The sequence below is a fragment of the Coloeus monedula genome, assembly GCF_965178545.1.
Source record: "Coloeus monedula genome assembly, chromosome: 18".
Classification (NCBI taxonomy): domain Eukaryota; kingdom Metazoa; phylum Chordata; class Aves; order Passeriformes; family Corvidae; genus Coloeus; species Coloeus monedula.
In genome coordinates this window covers 9,624,714-9,644,116 of record NC_138798.1, presented here as the reverse complement: position 1 = coordinate 9,644,116, position 19,403 = coordinate 9,624,714, and the positions used below count along the sequence as shown (strand labels likewise).

The 19,403-nt window shown below is 40.9% G+C and overlaps 1 protein-coding gene across 4 annotated transcripts; it reads left to right on the top strand.

Annotated features, from left to right (window-relative positions):
• Positions 1–1,465: 1,465 nt before the first annotated feature.
• On the top strand, positions 1,466–19,169 carry CRKL (CRK like proto-oncogene, adaptor protein). 4 transcript variants are annotated; one of them, XR_014226936.1, is made up of 5 exons: positions 1,466–2,266; positions 5,438–5,900; positions 14,522–14,927; positions 17,219–17,264; positions 18,553–19,169. XR_014226936.1 is itself a non-coding variant. In XM_082293612.1 (3 exons), exons 1-3 carry the CDS (start codon positions 1,953–1,955, stop codon positions 14,654–14,656), a joined length of 912 nt encoding a protein of 303 aa, XP_082149738.1. In that variant the 5' UTR covers positions 1,466–1,952; the 3' UTR covers positions 14,657–19,169. The 4 variants fall into 4 exon arrangements, 1 of the variants encoding a protein (XP_082149738.1); XR_014226937.1 differs by having other exon boundaries at positions 17,219–19,169; XR_014226938.1 differs by having other exon boundaries at positions 14,522–17,264.
• The last annotated feature ends 234 nt before the right edge of the window (positions 19,170–19,403 follow it).

The following is a 19,403-nucleotide window of genomic DNA, read 5'->3' as shown; positions in this document are numbered from 1 at the left end:
ATGTCAACGGCTGGTAAAATGATACCTGTACATGGATTCAGGGGCTGCTTTAAGATCCTTTCGTCTTAATGATGAGACTTTTCCTGGATGGTTTTGTCTAAAACATGACACTGGAGGAGTCTTCCATTTTAGATGATTTGAACTCTGCTAAATGTCTGCAGAGACACAGCCCATATGTTCCAATCCAGACACCTCAGTTGGCACTGGTTGCCAATGTACGAAGAGGAACAAAGAGGAAAAAAATGACTGTGTAATGACTGAGCTTTTGGAAAAGGCAGAGCATGAAAGAAAGACGGCAAAGCTGGAATAACACTGCACAACAGTCCAGTTAAGCACTTCAAGACAGACATCTGAACTGGCTTGCTTTTTTTTTTTTTTTTCTTTCAAGTGCTGCTTCATTTCACATTGCCAGCCCTGAAGCAAAATAAAAACCAAAATCAAAAGCACAAATTAAACAAAGTCACAAGACTGAGCTAAAATCACACCATTCGCAGAGGTTTCTAGCACGTCCGGGGAACCAGTGCAGTTATTTTGTCGCGCCCCTGCCCACTGCAGCTGGACAGGCCGAATGCTACTGCTGGCCCCCGGAACGTGACTCAGAGCCCGGTGCCTGTCTGGGCTCACGGCGCCAACCTCCCTCTCAAATTCAAACAGCTCATCCGCACCATGTGCCAAGCGCTGCCCCCGAGCCCTGCTGAGTCCTTTCCGGGGTTTCCTTCCTCTTCAGCGGCTGCGACACCATCTTCCCTCCCGCCTGAGCCAGACAGGGCTTTGACCCCGTTATCTGGGAACAAGGCTATGAAGAGGCAGGAAACGGCCCCTTAGAGCACGTAGGAAGTTATCTCGAGATCAGAGATGATTATCACAGCGGGCCGTTTTGTTCCTTAAAAGAAAATTAATTAACCAGTAAAAAACAGCAAAACCTCAGGGGAGGTGGTGTCTGTCTGCAAACCGCCTGGGGTCAGGGTTCTGGCACCCCTCAGATCCAGGAGCAGTGAGAGAGCGGCCCGAGGCAGCCCCGGGGCACTGGGGGGAAAGCTTGGGGCTGGGCGGCACCGAGGAGGGCGAACGTGCAGAGAGGGATGTGGAGAAGATGGACGGACCCCCTCAGATACCTTAAGGCCAAGGGCTGGGGAGTTTTAGGGAGGTGACCCGCGTCAAAGCGCGCCTGCAGCAGCGAAGGAGCCCTGCGCTGTGAGGGGATGCGGCAGGCGCGGGGCCACCCCCCCCCCTCACTCACCGCACCGACCGGGGGTGCGTCGGGGACGGCTTGAGTGACTCTCGGGGAGAATGGGGAAGGGGCGGCCCTCCCGCTCCCTCGGACGCCAGAACCGAGCACCGCAACAGCGGGGCACAAGCCCCTAGCCCGGCCCCTGAGGCGGGCGCGGCCCCGCGCTGCCGCCGCCATGGCGCGTGCGCGGGGCGGTGTCTCGGAGCGTTTGCGCGGCCCGGCACAGCCGCCATTTTGGTGCTCGGCTCTTGAGGGGAGGAACCCGCGGGAGGACGCGGTGCCCGGCGCTTCTGCCTCCCCCGTCCCGCCCCGAGCCGGCTCCTCTCGCCGCGTTCTCGGGCCGCTTGTCCGTGTCAGCCGCCGGTGCTCTTCGTCACCCGCCTGGCCGGGCCCGCCGCAGGCCTGAGAGAGGCGGGAAGGATGCCCTGCACACCCCGCCGCTGAGGGAGACTGGGGCCCTGCGCGCCGCGTCTGGCCAGCCCCACCCCAGCCGCTCCTCGGCCCTTCGCCTCCAGCGGCACGGAGCTTCCTTTTCCCTTATCCCGCTGTCCCTGGGTTTCCTTTCTCCTGGACTAGGCACGAGCCGCTTCCCCCTCGCCCCCAGCCCGCTCCGCCTCCCAGGCCTCTCTGCCCAGGCCTCCCCCGGGTCTCTTCCTCCGCCTGGGCCTTCGGGCTCCTCACCTTCCTTCCTCCCTTTCCTTCCCCTTCCCCTCCCAGAGCCATGTCCTCCGCCGCTCGTTTCGATTCGTCGGACCGCTCCAGCTGGTACGTGGGCCCGGTGTCCCGGGCGGAGGCGCAGACGCGACTACAAGGGCAGCGGCACGGCATGTTTCTGGTGCGGGACTCGTCCACCTGCCCGGGGGACTACGTCCTCTCGGTGTCTGAGAACTCCCGCGTTTCCCACTACATCATCAACTCCCTGCCCAACCGCCGCTTTAAGATCGGCGACCAGGAGTTCGAGCACCTGCCCGCCCTGCTGGAGTTCTACAAGATCCACTACCTGGACACCACCACCCTCATCGAGCCCGCGCCCAGGTGAGTGCCCCCCGCCCCCACCACACCCACCGCCACCTTTGCTCCGGGTGGCGCGAGGAGGTGAGACCTGTAAAGGTGTCATAGTGCAGCCGAGTAGCTCCGGGAGCCTGGCACTGGATGTAGATGCTATGAATAAATGCTGAGGAAACATTCGTTTCTAACACTGGGCCTTCTTAACGTTCTGGATCTCGCTAACAATTAAAGTGTTGCTCTTTCAGTCAAATTATCCACGGTCCCTGTGCTGACCTTGTGTGTAAGGGTACCATGTACCTCTACCATGGGCTATAATTGTCTTGAAAGAGGGTGTGGTCGTAACAAAGCATGTCACCCTTTTTGTGTTACCCTTTTCTTCTAGTATTGTCTCTCCATTCCAAGGATGGTTGAGAAAGTGGTTCACCAGTCGTTTTCGTGATTGAAGTATAGCCTGTGAGCTTAGTTTGCTGTCTACCACTGCACCCACACTGATTACAATAGAACTGGCTTTTGTGTGATTAGACTGCTTCACCCTGTTAAGTCAGCATTAATACATTCTAGGGCAGCATTTCCCAAACCTCTAGAGTGGCATTTCTCTGCCAAAAAAATGTGAAACACTTATTTCTTACAGTTTGGTTATGGCACTATTCATCTATATCTGCATATACCATGCACTTCACTGAGAAATGCTGTTCTGGGAGGATGGGACAATGTGACTTGGCTATGAGCTAGTTCTCTGTCCTGGTCCCTGCATGGGACATACCTGCAACATGCATCAGTAAACTGCTTATCAAGAATCGTAGAACATATTCCTTACTTTTAATTAATAAAGCCTTTCTCAGTATCTTTTTTCAAGGCTTTTGGGCTTTCTGGATAGAACGAAATGAAATAAGAGAAAAGTAGTGACATACTAAAATGCAGAATTTAGAGGTGAAACTGAATTTTTTTTTTAATATCTTACTATGTTTTGCAGATTAGCAAGTTCTTAGGAGGAAAGAATAACTTTGAGGTTTATAATCACAATTGAACCTTGGCATAGACCAGTACTTAATGATAGTCAGTCACTTGTCAGAGGTTGACAATAGCTTGTCAGGTTGAAAAACTCAAGTGTTCAAAAGTCTTTCTGAAAAGCTGTCAAGTGATGGGCAGGATGTGACAGAAAGCTCAAGCTTCAGGAACTCTTCAAGCTGCTGGCAGCCTTTTGGGTAGTGATTGTGACTAGAGAGATGGGTAGGTGAAAAAAAAATAGTTTTCACCATTGCAGGAATGCTTAAATGGAGCTGCCCAGTGTTATGTGCATGCTTAAACTTGTGGAGAGTTGGGAAGAAAAAAAAGTCTCACGCTAAAGCAATCTTCATGCTTATCTCTGTTCTCCAGCGTGGATACTCTTGAACCTTTCTGGATGCAAAAACTTGTTCTTAATCATTTATGGCCATGACTGACTTGGCTTTCTCAAAACACTGGAGAACTTAGAGCTGACTGCACTTGCTCACTTGGTATTTGTTGGGAGTCTTGTGTGAAATATTCTGTGAACATTTTAGTACCACCTTATTTCCAAGGTTTTGGTTGCTTATTGTTCTCAGCACAGAGACAGATGGGATGTAACCTGCTGTGAATTGACAGGCTTTTTTATAGAGCTACAAATGGGATCGACCACGTGGTTTTTCTTAGCATGATTTTTGTTAAAACTCTTAGAAAAATCAATTATGCAGTTGATGGTGTGAAATTCTGTGCAAAAGAGACTTCCTGCTGCAAGAGGGATGAAAGGTAGCATTTCCAGATTTTTGGTTTTTTAAATTTTTAGTTAATGGACTAGATTTAGAATAGGAGTGGCCAGGTATGTGCTTCAGAACTGTTATGCTAATTCTTATTTCTCTGGCATTTTCCTGGGCACGTTGCTCTCAGATGCTTGTGCTTTTGAAAGCTGTTCATTCTTTTAATTTCATAAAGTACAGTGTGAAAGGTGGTTTCTATATAGAGTCCTAAAGTACTTCTAGATCTTGGAGATGATATCTGAAACTTTTAAAACAGTTGTAAATGGACCATTTTAAACTTTGTTTGTTTTGTGTTTCTAGTAGGGAGCTCTGACCATCCTCATTGATGTTCCTGAGTTCTTGCTTATGCAGAGCAATTGCTCCCCGAAGGGTTCACTTTCTGCCCCTGCTTTGGCTGCAGCGAGGTGTCTGAAAGATGGAATACCTTTCTGTTCAGGGCTTCTGGCATGTCTTGCAGAAATCACAGGGATTTGACTTCTATCATATTTTGCAAGTAGCAAAAGAGAATTGAAGTAGGCTAATGACAGGCATTCTTACCATCATAGCTTAGATAATAAGTATCTGCTGTGGCCTATATCCATTAAGGTTTTTTGACAGCTGCTTTGAATAAAATGTATAACATTTATGATGAAAATAGATTGCAGTGTAAGCATTCTCATTTGATGCACAATCTTCACAATCTTACATATTATCACAGACAACAAAGTGACTGTATTTGACAAGTGATGGACTTAGTAATAAAAAATTATTAAAATAAAGAGAATATGGTTAATGGGCAAAGGAATATTTCTAGAAGGCTAGCTTTTTTTTTTTTTAGTCCCTTCTTATCAGTGGATGCAAGTAATTCATACTGTCTTTATGAAGCTGTCATACCATCTTAATTTTGTTCCCTTTTTCCTCTATGGTACCTCAAGTCTAGCATTTAGTTACTGAATTCATTAGAAGTGGATGCTGAAGTTAAAAACAAAATAAAATTATTTGGGTGACTTTGGAGGTGGTGGGCTCTTGGAGAGATTCACAGCTACATTTTTATATATTACCCTTCCGCTTCAGTCACCCAAATAGTCTTAATTTGGTTTTTTGTATCATTACTCTCATAACTTAAGCTATAGAATTAATTTGAGTCTAAGATCTTCACAACAACCCAGAACAGGTAGATGAAGATTTTGCATTATTTCTCCCAGTTTTCTGCATCCCATGATAGATTATTTTGGATTTCTGGGAAAGCTACTCCGGGTATTTAAGTAATTATTTGAGAGTGTGAGTTACTTACGAAATGCCTCACAGTGCTACCAAGCCAATACTTTTGTCACAAATCCAAGTAAGTCATTCTTCTCTAATTGATATTCCTACTGCAAACCTGGTACTTAGCTTTGTTACTGGAAATAGAAACCAATAGCTATTACTTTTATCAAATCTTCAGGTATCCAAGTCCACCAATGGGATCTGGATCTGCCCCTGCCATGTCCACTGCAGAAGAAAATGTGGAGTGTGTTCGGACTCTCTATGACTTTCCTGGTAACGATGCCGAGGATCTTCCATTTAAAAAGGGCGAGATACTGGTAATTGTAGAGAAGCCAGAAGAACAGTGGTGGAGTGCCAGAAACAAGGATGGTCGGATTGGGATGATTCCTGTTCCTTATGTAGAAAAGCTAGTCAGATCTTCTCTTGGGAAGCATGGAAACAGGAATTCCAACAGTTACGGTATTCCAGAACCTGCCCATGCTTATGCTCAGCCTCAAACCGCAGCTCCCCTTCCTTCAGTATCCAGTACACCTGGAGCAGTGATCAATCCTCTGCCATCCACACAGAATGGACCAGTCTATGCCAAAGCTATCCAAAAGAGAGTACCCTGTGCTTATGACAAGACTGCGCTGGCATTAGAGGTAAGTTTTTCCTCCAGTGTCAAGAGTTTTCAATTGCCTTGTGGAAGAAGAAACTAAAAATTGTTATAGTGAAGTTAGTGTGGATGACTTCATGTGGAGTCTGCTTATTTATGTCGAGGGACTGAGAAGTTAGGTTACATTCTGAAGAAACATCCACAGGAATTGCTTCATCTATACCACTTCCTTTGAGAAAAGTGACCTAGTAAGTAACTTTAGGACCTGTACTCTCCCTCCCTTCTTGCTTTTTCAACTGTGCAAATGTTACAAGGATAGCAGTGTACACATGCTGCTGTGTAATAAGTGCTAGTGAGAGGATGGCTTTGCTTCTCCACCTAATCTTGGGGAAGGAAAGAGGTGTTTCATTAATCACTGCCGTGTTCCAGGCTAAGAACTGACAGTAGCATCCTCCAGAGAAAGGTAAAGATTGCTGGCTGATACACTTAGTGTTTCTGATCTGCAGCTGTGAGATGCACTTGAAGATCTTGTGCTGAGAGGTGAAATCTGGGCAGAATATATTGGAAATACTCTAGTCCCTTTTACTTTGGTTTTCAAAAGTGGAATTTGAGAAACTTAAGACCTAAACTGGGGGTGAGGAGGTTAGCTGAAGGAGTACAGTGTAACCTCCAAAAGTGCTGGAAGTTCCTGTGCTTGGCAATGCTTTTTTTTTTTTTTTTTTTTTTTTAAATTAGAGATATCTTGTAAAACTTCAGAGTGTTATTCTGTAAATAGTAAAGAATTTATGTTATAGTTCTAGTTTAACTGGAATAAATGATTGATTGGAAGAAGTTTTTCAAAGCTATATCCAGAAGACTAAGATTGTTACTTTTGCATTTAGATGATACTGAAGGCTAGTTAACCTGTAATTCAAAAATGTCTCACCTGGAAAAAGTGAAATTTGAATGTGCTGCAATACTTCCAGGAACAAATGCAAGCAAACAAGCATAGGAAACAACATTTTAGCAAGTAAAATAATAATGGTTTTAAAAATACTTTTGAACTTTTCTTGTTGTTTTTGCTCAGTTACTTTGCAAGTCAAAGCTGATATTTTTGACTGCAATTTGGAAGGTTATATTCGTGACTTCCAATTATTCATAGTTCTCACCCTAATTGTTTTACTCCTGTATTTGTAAGACTTCTACAGGTGGTTATTCTTATGGGTTTAACGGTTGAATATGAATCACTGGAATTTCTTTGTCTTGTGAAATCTAGCAGCTTGTTATTTGTGAACAGTGTGTGAAAATTACTACAGAACAAAGTGTAAATTCACTGCCAACTGCACTGTACAGAAGATTCCTGCCAAAACTACTCATGCTTCTGAAAGCAAAGCAAGGCAAGCAATTGATTTTGTTATGTTATCAATGTGTCATGGAATTACTTCAGGGAACTTGAATTGCTGCAGGGTAGCAGAACCACTTGGAAGGCTGGCCCTTACAAGTAGACTTTTCTGATTGCCCTTTAAATGACCTAGTTAACCCCATCAGTATAACTACTCTAGGATACCAGTAGGGTTAATTCTCTGGCCAACAAATAGGTTTGACTTGGTTTGAACCTTCAAATTACTGAAGTTTTGTTTGATTCTCTAATCGTTTACTGCCTCATGGTTTTGTGTCTCTCAACACTGGCATATTTTGTCTTCCCATGCAGTCTGTTTTCTTTGCAAGTGTACCTCATCCACACTGTGGCTTTTCAAGAGGCTTCAGAAGCAGAATTCTGGGAACTGCTCTACATTTTCATTGAAATCAGTGGTTACAGCTTCTCCATATCTACCCATGCACAGGGAACTTTACCAGTCTCATTATAGCAGGTTTTTTTTGTCACGTGGGCTATTCTTAATCATTCAGCTTCTTTTCATGATTTTCCTTTAGTTTGCCAAACACCTGCAGGACCCTGATAAAGTATTTAAAACCAGCCTTGTGAGGGCTCTACACGTTGCTAAATAAACTGAACCATTTGAAACTTCTGTTTTTAAGGTTATGGGACTGTTTTAGGGAAGAAAGTTAATGGTGTTCTTTCATAAAAATAGTATTTGACAGTTCTCCACCTTAGTATAGGTGTACTCTAAATGGCAGTTCAGCTGTGAGTGTAATTCCATGGTTGCTGATTGTGCAATCTCATTTAAACTGATAAAACAATATGAAAGCAAAATATCTGCTGGCTCTGGCCTTGTGTGGTCAGCACACAGACAGTACTTAAAAGGAAGAGAGTACCATCTGGAGTAAATAAAGCCATTGCATAGTAATCTGCTCAACTTCCTTTTAAGTGGAGCGATGTCATTCTTCTTGGTTCAGCTTGAAAATGGGACAAGCTCTCTGCTTGCAAGTCCAGTGTTTCTGTTGTACACTATTGTTTACAGAAGCTGATAGAATTTTTCTTTAAGGTAGTAATTTATAGCCTGTTAAAGAGAAGTTTGTTTTGTAAGCAAGGGTTTTTTGATGGGTTTTTTTAATTTCTTACATGAAAAATATAAACCAAGTGACTATTCTACAGAAAATCTGAAACAAGATCTGATTGGTTGGATAAAGATCAAGGGTTCAACTTGTGAATTTACAAGTGTGACAATTTAAGAGCAACTACAATTTTATTTCTGTAGGATACAAGTTAATAGGGCATTTATTTTTGCTGGGCTAAGTTTATTTAGCATTATATAGAATCACAGAATGGTTTGGGTTGGAAGGGACATTAAAGTTCATTTCATTCCACCCCCCTGCCATGGGCAGGGACACCTTCCACTAGACCAGGTTGCTCCAACCCCCATCCAACATGGCCTTGAACACTTCCAGGAATTGGCAGTTCACAACCTGTCTGGGTAACAATATTGGTATTATTGAAGTTACTAATGTGTAAGTGTTGACTCAATCCTATTGTGTTATATACTCCACTTTTACTGTCTAAAATAAAAAATTTAATTATAACCTGCTTTTGGGCTAAAATGGTAGTTTTAAGTATAGATACTATCTCAAAGCTTACAGCTAGTGGTACATGTCATTTTGCGCATCTCCCTGCACCAGGGAATAATTAGTAAAGCCTACAATAAATTACATGTATTTCTAAAATATACATATGCTCTTGTCTGTTGAGTTACTTTGCCTGTTCAGATTTAATGTTTTTAATGAAATGATTGAAGTCTGTAGTTTCTCACTACAACTAACCTAGTTACTAATATGTGTAGAATTTTATGGATACTGTATTAAAAAAACCCAAACCACTAAACAATCAAACTACAAAATAAAAATTAAAACCACCAAACCCAACCCCTAACTGAAAAAAGCTCAACAGCCCACAACCCAGATCTGTTTCTTTACTTGTGTACTTTCAGCCAAGAAGCTATTTCCTTCCTTTCTGGTGCTGCAGAGGAAGGAGTATGAAGGACAGAGTTAACAGTGTCCCGTGCTTATTGGGACTAGAACTCTGCACCACAGGGTCATGCATTGCTATTCTTCAGTCCTGCTAATTACTGTGGGAAATCTAGGAGGTCAATCCTGTGTTCAAAGGACTTACAGGATAGCACTTTATGAAGGTGATGCATTTTATAAGAGTAAAGACTCTGTGGCACTGTTACTGTGATACAGAGCAGCAAAGTCTACCTGAAAGTTTCTCAGCCTTTAAAAACTTGTAGTAATTCTATAGCCAGTCTGTTAGCAATAGTATGCTAATGAACCCTTGTTTCAAACTGACAAGCTCTAACGAGGACATGAACAACAAATTCCATATTCACTTATAAAATGGAATTAAATAGGATAAGGAACCAGAAAATGGGAGACCAGCAGCAGCCACCAGATTTATACCTGTTGTGTTTAAAAAATTATTCTTAAATATGTTACCAATGCTCTAATCAGTGTCATAGTCAATTTTGAAGGCAGTAGCGGTTCTAGAATTCCTCTCCAGACTTAACTTGACAGTGTTATGGAATCAAAGATTCATTTTTTCTTTTTAAACAAGAGTTGCACTGTATTTTTAAAAGTTTTTGTACTAGTGATGGCTTTTTATAGACTCGTGCCAGCATTATAATGTTAAGTAGTTTATCTTTTTGTGATGTAGCAATCATACACGTACGTATATGTTTGCTAGTACAGAGTTAACCTGTCACTGAAATGTTTTGGTGAAATAAATATCCATCCACCATAATTATATAACTGACTTACAGTATTTCTCTTGAGCTTGTTACAATTAGGTTACAGTTAACTTTTTCCCTCTTCAAAGGAAAGTTGAGACAAGTAGGCCAAAATGTGCTAGCAGTAGAACTTTCTTAATTAGGAAATTAGGCTACTTCTTTCAGTAGACAACAAGCATTGTGTTTTTCTTAAGCCAAGGAAACTTAGCCTTGCTGTCTTAAACATTAAAATGCATCTAACCCACAAAGTCTGGATTTTAAGCAATATATTGATCCTATATTTGTGTAGTGTGAATTGTTGATCAGGGAGCTTTAGTTGCTCTAACTGTGAATTGAAAGTGAACTCTCCAAATTCTGTACAATCATGACACTGGCTTAATCTGAAGGAGACAGGCTTCCACCGTGTAAGGAAAAGCAGCACTTTTTTTGATGCTGTAACCCCTACTCTGACAATTTTCCTGGCTCTTGGTGAACTGCAAAGTTCCTTTGTTTTAATGTGTTCCTAGGCAAGGCTGGATTAATTTGATCTAGGACTTCCACATTTCTATATTGCCCTTCTACCTCCTTTCATGTCTCAAGAATGGATGAAGCTTTTCCTCTGAACTGTTTGATTCTCTGGTTTGTGCATCAATGGTGTTCTGGCCCAGAACATCAGAAATGAAGGGTAATTAAGCTATGCTTTCAGCCTGGTGGTTTCTTGGATCTTCCAGTACATAAAGCACCAGCTCCTTCAGCGTCCTTTTGTCCTGTTTGCAGAGTGGCTGAACACTGCCTATTCTGTGTAGCTCTTCACCTTGGGGACAATGGGATATCAGGTATTTTCTCAGTGTTGGACCTTGTCTGTTCTTCTCCAGACAGGCAGCTGGTCTGAACAATTGTTTTGGTATTAATGTTAGTGTTACCAAAGAAGGTGAGCTGTGACACTAATTAGGATAATGACTGAGATTCAACACCCTGTGGATTCCAGAGAGCAATGTTTTCTATAGCACTGACCCAGTGGGCTAAAATGATTTACAATTTTAATGCATTTTTATCTCCTTAAACTTATATTACAGAACTTTATCAACCATAGAACTATTAACATACAGTTATTGGAATATCTGTAAAACTCATTGAATTGGTTGACTAAAATGGCTTGCAGGAAACCTTTTGCAGAGTATGAATCAGTTTCAAATGGAAGACAGGTATGAAAGACTCTAGAGTGAATGAAGTAACCTTTCTGACTGGCATGTTCCACAGCTTGTGTTTCCCTAGGGCTTTGAATTCATGCTCTAACAAGGACATAATGAAAGATGCTATCTAAAATACATTTTTATTTTTATCATTTGGGTGTAACCAAATGGCTGCATTTCAGAAGTATTACTCATTTCAGTAGTGATACTTCATTCCAGTGATGCTGGTGTGCTTCGCAACTGAATTAATTAACTTATCTGAGAGATGCTAAGTGCTATCCTGATTTATAGATAAGGGCCATTAGCTGTCCAGAGTCATACAGGAAGTTTGTGGCAGAGATGAGAATAGAACCAGGTCTCCTGACTCTGTCCTGTGCTTAATCATAAGACAATCCTTCTGACTGGCTTAAAACATTCTCTGAAAAAGAGTGTGTTAAATAATTTTAGTGGGAGATTGCACCTCAGCTGACCATGTTACAGATGCTTTAAAAGGCATTTACCAAATAATGCTTTTACTTACTACTTGGGGGAAAAATACATAGAGGGACTAGTTGACCAGATTTTTCTAGACATTTTTGAAATTAAGATCTTTAAGATAAGATCCATGAGTTACTCTATCATGAAATCAAGGTTCCTGTGCCAAAAATCTTATTTCAACATGCTGTTTCATTTAGTCTTCTCAGGGAAACTACATTTTAAAAATTATATAGCACAAGAGGATGTTCAGCAGTTTTCATTTACAAAAAAGCCTTCTCAAAAATAGTAGAAAGTTATTGCAAAGTAATTCACTATTCCAGTGGTTCTCGGCATAAGGGAGTATGTGTGGAGTAGCTTTTGCCAGCCAGCTCTCTTTAGTGGCAGATGCTGGTGTGCAGCAGCTTTGCCCACCCAGCAGCATAAAAGGCATTTTACATCATTAATCTACAGGGCAGTTTGTTGCAATGCAATAGGAGACATATTGTAAATATTTTTTTCACTCAGCTGAAGCAAGACTTCCAAACCTATTCACATTGTGAAATCTTTCAGAGCCAAGTTAAAGAATATCTGTTCCAGAGCTTCAAAATGATAATGGATTGATCTCTACAGCGCATGAACAGAATTACATTGTGAGACTCAGAAAATGCAGGTCCATGTTTTTGATTAAAAAGATTATTTTTAAGATTAAAGGGTTTGAGAATGGGTTTGGTGTATGCAACTCCTTATTAGCTTTAAACTGTTGTGATGTTGGCTGCACCTTCTTCACTTTGGGTCTCGAACTTGGAACTTAGATCTGCCTTCAAGGGTTATTTAAATATAGCAATGTAACGCTGAGTATTTATAGATGTTATCAGCCTTTTCCTAAGGAGACATTTGCTAGGTTCCTATTTTAGGTCATCTTGTTACTATTTAAAGCTTTCTTGAGTGAGAAGTCTGACAAATTGTGCTTTTTAGCAAATACACAATTAAAGCATGCTGCAGCAGGCCCTGGAGAGATGAAGAGCAGTCGGGTGAATTCAGTGTACATGCAGTGTATCATGGGCAGTGTTTAACTGCTTAATTCTGTGTGCTGGCTTTGTGTTTGAGTTTAGGAACAGCATTAAAAAAAAAAAGAAATAAAAAGAAAAAAGTAATATGGTCTCAGTTATATCCTAAGAACTTATGGGAGTTCAGAGGGTTTTCTCCTCTCTCAAAAGCACAAGATTACAATTGTTGAAGTGTGACAGTCTCAAATATGGGGGGCAGACAGGACACAGACAACCAAAGTAGTGGAGAAAAAGTAGGGAAGGCAGAGCAACACACTTTGCTTAAATGTCTAATTCTATTCTGATACGCAACATAAGGCTTAAACCTCTAAGAATAGTTTCAAAGTTCAACAAATTTTATTTTAAGAGACATAACATTGAGTGACTGACTGCTAAGGAGCTTATTATAGTATCTTAAATTTCACCTAAGGGTTCTTGCTTCTAACTGATCTTTAAAAGTATCTATTACAGTACTGGTGACTGGTTTAAATGGGCTTCAGATCATCTAGTGACATGCACATCATTTTGTAAACTCAGGGTTTTTTCTTTAACATAAAATATACAGGTCTCACCTGAGAAGTTTAAGGATGTTGGCCAAGGGCCTATCTGCATCTGGTCTGAATTTTAATACTATTTAGATAATGTAGACAAATTGCTTTACATACTGTATCAATGTCTATTTTTTCCTTAAGATTTAAGCTAGTTTCCTTTGAATTTCACAGTAGTAGTTTGGTAACTGAGACACAACTGCAAAGAGCTTGGACCTAGTTTGGGAAAGAAACTTACGAACTGTTGGTCATTGGTCATAGGCTGGTTCTACTTTTTGTGAAATTAGTTCTTAGCTGCTAATGTCACTTTTTAAATATTTACTGTAGTTAACACATAGAGTCAAATAAGTAAACAGGAAGGGAGGGGGAAAGTTAGAGAGCTGCTGTAACAGACAGTGTGTTCAGCTCTCCATAAGCACTTCAGGGATAATGAGTATTTAGCTTGTCTTAAATGTTTCTTGTCAGTTTGGATATTTTGCTTTGTGAATTGTCCTAATCCAGATTAAATACAGGTGTTGAACAATAAGAGTATAATTTATCATCATTTGGGCTGTTGTTTCTTGCTTGATCATAGTTTAGACTTTCCTCGTTTTTCACTGCCAGACAGGGAGAGACACAGTTATGGTAGGAAAGGCCTGACATGTCATCATTCCTGTTTCAAATGGTTTGACAGGAAGTAGATGTGAAAACCACAAATAAAGCCAGAATCTACATCTACTACTGAAAAAAAAAAAAGTTTGAGATTGCTTTTCCCCACTTTGGAAGTGTACCGTTGTTTTAGAAATTACAGAAGGTTCTTCTTAGACTGTGATCATCAGAATTAGATCTTCAAGTAATGGTTTGTTTGCCTTAGGAATCTCTCTTTGAAAAACTACATTTATTTTAAGTCAGCTGCTGCTAAAACCAGTACCAGTACTGTGCTCTTTTGAATGAATGTTGTGACTCATTGCTGATGGTAGCTTTACTGATGTGAATTTATATCTAGGCTAAAGATACTGTTGCATGAAGCTGTAAGCTTACCTAGAAAAAGAGGTGTAGTTCAGTAATCTTTATAAATATATGTGTAATTAAGAGTCCAAGAAAGAACGCAGACAACATTATTATGTTTAGCAACAAAGTGTTGGTATTCAGTAAAAGTAGTTTTTCAATTGAACTTTCTGCCAAGAAGAGGGCAAGATTTCTTTCCCTATGATAGGCTTGTATGTGTTGTTCTTCATTTGATTTGTATTTGTATCAGAAGTGAGATTCCCATATGTGATAAGGATTTTTCTTGTCTCTAATTACGCAGGTTGGAGATATTGTGAAGGTTACGAGGATGAATATAAACGGTCAGTGGGAAGGAGAAGTCAACGGTCGAAAAGGGCTCTTCCCTTTCACGCATGTCAAAATATTTGACCCTCAAAACCCAGATGAGAACGAATGACTCCCTCTGCCCAATTTACGCTGCTGCTTCATTTTCCTGGCTATCATTAGCATTGTTTGAGGTGGGATGATGACTTAATGGCACATTGCTAGCATTGCCCATTTTCCAGCTTGCTGCAGTTTGACAGTTCTTTTAATATACATTTGGAATACATACAACTGAAGTCACTGCCTGACCTTCAGACCATAGTTGTGTCATCCAGAATTTAGTTTCACTTTTAAAACTGTTGGGCCTTAAGCTGGAGAAGACTGAACCGGAATATAGCAGAGAGGTATGGGAAAAAAACCTTTCCTGTTGAGACTTCCGTGGACTTTTTCTGGTTTGTTTAGTAGGAAGAGCCCTAATCTTAGATCAAACATGCAACTTGTGCATTACTGTCCAACAAAAAGCAACAACAAAAATGCAATTTTAGAACTGAAGAAGATTTAGTTTTAAAATGACCTGTCCTAAGGTAGTACATTTAAAATGATGGTTTCTTTAAAGGACAATAATTGGAGCTTATGTATTCTAAGCAGTTGTATTAGACACTGCTCTTTTCTGTTAACTTTTAAGCTTGTTGTTGACCTTCCTGAAACAGTGTGTGTTAAATGCAAATAACCATTGATTGAACTGCATTTAAGCTGAGGCATTTATTTATAAGGAAACCTAGGAGGCATTGATACTTGTAACTTGGTTTTGACATATTTAATGCATTTCTGTTGATTTTTGCAAGCACTAACTGTAGAAAGTGAGCTTTAAGGGGAAACACTTATGGCCTGGTCTACCTACAGCTCTTCTGCAGTGTTGAAAGTGTAGTTTTACTAGTACAGAAGTGCTTGTCATCAAGCTGTTACTTAGTAGACACATGAGATTGCCATGGTGAGGAGAGGTAGGAGTGGGACAGAGGAACTTGGTAAATACCGATAAAATCCTCTTATTTAAACATTTAAAGACCTTTTATATCCATTTCTCTGCCGGCTCCCTGCTCTCTCCAAAGTTTCCTAGCATGCCAGCCCCAGCTCATCAAAAGCTCCTTTTCAAACACAGTACACCTTTTTACCAGGATGTCTGTGTTGCTGTGCTTCTCTTCCAGAGCTGCTTTCATTCTTCTTTTTTCCCTTTCTTTCTTTTTCCTTGCTTATATCCCAAGTCCTCTGCATGCTGGCATCTTTTTTTTTACTCTTCCTAAGGCATTGGCTCTGGTTTAGATAGGACCCAGGTCCCTCCCCCTCCCAGCATCCTCTAGAAAGTGGTTAATTGGAGTCAGCTGCCTGGGTTCCCCCATGTGATAAGTTAATGCTCAGGCTGATGGAGGCCACAAAGGTGTCTGTTATTAGTATAGCTTCTTCCCTCTTTCTGTACCTAAGCTCCCCTGCTGTAATTGTACTCCAGCAGGGAACTCATGGCTGTGCCTGGGTGAGTGCAGTTCATGCCATGCGGGTGCTCAGCCTGAGCCTGGGTGCAGGATATGAAAGCGTAGGTACAGTGGAATCCTGTGCCACCTTCTTCAAATATGTGTTGTAGGTGAACTGGAATGCTCTTTTCAAAATGATGGAACACTGAATTAACAGAATACATGTCTGCAAAGATGCAACTACAAAACCTCCCTTTTCAGACAGCCTGGTTAAGGCAGATGTCCGATGGGGAAGGTGGCAGGAAAACAGCAGCTCCCATTTTCCAGCTTTTGAAGGCTGTTGGTTGTAGCAAAATGAGAAACTTCAAACACTTGCAGAATGTCATCAGATGTTATAAATGTCTAATGATATAAACATTGTCTTAAATTCCAGCATGTTTTCTTGTTGATTTGTGTTGCTTGATCCTAATAAAGTACATTGTTAGTAGTTCATGTGGAAGTGCCATGAGATCCTTAGTTGGAAGGCACTGAAGAACTGCAGAAATGGCATTTGCAAGCAGACACTCAAAATGCCAGGTTTTAAAGAAGTCTCTCCATTCATCTATTAACGTTTTCTGTAGTATTGATCAAGTGGCTGACAGTCTAGAAGTTCTTGTAGAGCATTTTACTACCAAATTAACTGTGAAGTTAGAGTAGCATTGACTGAAGTGTTTGGTGCTGTAATTCTTGACAATAGGCATTGACATTTTGTCTTGCAAAGAAAAGCTATGCAGTTCTCTTAATTAAAGAAGGTCATGCTTTTCCTGTGCCCCAACAATACGTGCATGTTTACTACACGGATTGTACTACTGAAAGTCATCTTCTGAATACAAACTGCACTAAACTCAGTCGGCTGCAGAGAAATCTTATTTCAGGCCTGACCTAGTTGCAGGCAGCTCTTCAGAAGACTGATTGTAGAATTCTTCCTTTGCGTGGTTAATAAATACTGTGAGATTTGAGATCTTGAACGTAACTTTTAACCTGATTTTTTTTCACTGAAATAAACAACTTGACTCATCCCCTCATTGAATAAGGTGTACGCTTTGAACACAACCATTGTTTTAGGTTTAATTATGTTCCAATACTGCAGAAAAACAAAGTGTTTTACCTTCAAAACTATGCAAAATTTGTGTGTAGTGGTATCTGATGCAAAGACAAGAATTCTTGAAGTTCTGTGAACCTGTTTTTAGGCCATGAATGAACAGTGTTTCTCCAAGTAGCAGCGGTGTGGTTCAGGTATGTAAAATGTGGTTTCAATGTAGCATACTGACCAGCCTAAGCTGATTGTAACATTGCTTCAAAATGTGTCTTAGCTATTTTACTAAGAGACAAGTATTTTCATATAAAGACTGCATTGGATCAGTGTGTGTTTCTCTTTGAAGGACTCTGGGTTCTCAATCGCTTGTCGCTTGCTTACACATGTGCTGTTGTTTTATGAAACCTCTTAAATGAGTGATAATCTATCCGTGTAAATGTTCTTGGGCGTGTAAGGTAACCTTAATATGAAGCATGAGAGCCTACAAGTGATGGCTTCAATCTATGCACCATTAAAGTTGTCCTTGCTTTGGAACTAGGAGCTGGTGTAATGACCTGGTGCCACTGTAGTCAACTATCACGAAAGGCTTGGCTTCCTCCTGCTGTGTACATGTGTATATAGACATTGAAGCCTCTGACCAGTCTGAAAGTTTAAATGAAAACTGTTTTAATCAGTGTCCATCACTGGATAAGCGCTAATTTAATTCATGATTGTTTACAAATTGGGAAAGAATAAACAAAAGGGAATATCCTGTTTGGGTTGAGGCTCTGAAGAGCCTGAGCATTATTTTTGTAAAGGGAAAAACAGCATTCTTTGTGCCATTTCATGTGCCTGTAAAGTAATTTTTTATATTGTATTAACATCCTGGGAATGAGTGGGCTGCCTTTGTTTTCTAGTCCAGTTTTCAAGCATTTTCCTCAATACCCACATTTGAAAGTGAGATTTGCCTAAAAGACTGCCTTTTGGGACCAGTGAAAGTGTTCCTGTATAGTTGTCAATTTCTGTTTATTTGTGTTAAAGTGTATTTTGGGACAAGGATACAATTACTGCAGTGGCAAAGGTGGCCTTGTATTTGAGACAGTCTTCACTGTGTAAACTTTTAAACACCATTATGTAATTTAAAGACCATGATCTTCAGGCAATAATATTAAGTGTAAGCTTTTAAAATTTATTTTGGGGATCATAGCTCGTTTTATTTTTTGTGCTATAAGATTAACAGTATTAAATGAATTATATTCTTAGAATATATGGAGTGTCTTTTCTTAAGATTAGTGCCTTTTTAATTTCTTACTCCAATTAATTCATAGAACTGGTCCCAACATCAAGCCACTGTGTTTTTTCCCCAACACCCTGTTTGTACAGTCTAAATAAAACTTGCCTCAACTTACAGTATTATTTGTTGTGTTCAGTCTTAAAACCTTGACGATAACAGCAGTGTGTTTAAGCCCTCACTCTGTCATTACAATGACCTGTTTTGTGGGTGAACAGAGTGTGCCAACTGAAGTTTTCCAGAATCAAAGGAAGAATTAAGCAGGAGAAAATGCTGTTGCCAGGCTGAATGATACTTTCCTGTTCCATCCTCATGCCTCTTCTCAGACAATACTGCTGGGCTCTGGAGGCTCACATGAAAAAGATGCATCTCTGGTTATACAGATTACCACTGTCTCCTCTACCCTGACACCTGACACATCTGTGCTCTTCCACCACTGTATTTATTGTGCTCTTTGGCCAAGGCTTGTAAGGGTCTCTGGAAACCATGACCTTTGTTTACTGTGATGCCCTTGACTGTGCTTGTAAGAATGACTGGTGTATGCAACAATTTGAATTTTGCTTGTGATTGGTTGAGTAACTAAGATGTAACCTGTGCAGGCACTGGAGAGCAGTGACTGGGGCTCTGGCCCCTGCCACGAGGTGCTGGTGTAAAATGTCAGAAACATCTGTTTGGAAGTCAGAACCCACATCCTGGTCATCTGCTTTTTTAGTCAATCCAGGTCAATAGTAACTTAACTAAACTTAAGGGTTTTTTTCAGTTAAATCATTAACAAGGTGTTGATACTTGAGATGATCCTGTATGGGAGGAAAACTTACAAACATCAGCCACTCAACTGCTGCAAAGGAGAAGCCTACAAAGCTTGTGTTGGTTCTCTGGACTCTGTAGGTATGGTGACAGCCTCGTGTTTGTCTTCTCTGGAGTACAGATTTCCATGTGATGTTAATAAACATTCATAGCCAACTCTGCATAGTGTCTTATCATCAAATAGTCACATTTGGCAAGTTACGTTTTGGAGAAAACCAGTTGTGTTTTAAAGACACAAGCAAGAATAGGTCAGATACATAGA

Excerpts from the sequence above, each read along its gene's own strand:
- CRKL (XM_082293612.1), top strand. The coding sequence starts at position 1,953 with ATGTCCTCCGCCGCTCGTTTCGATTCGTCGGACCGCTCCAGCTGGTAC. Across the intron at positions 2,267-5,437 it reads CTCATCGAGCCCGCGCCCAG|GTATCCAAGTCCACCAATGG; the intron begins GTGAGTGCCCCC and ends TCAAATCTTCAG. Across the intron at positions 5,901-14,521 it reads AGACTGCGCTGGCATTAGAG|GTTGGAGATATTGTGAAGGT; the intron begins GTAAGTTTTTCC and ends CTAATTACGCAG.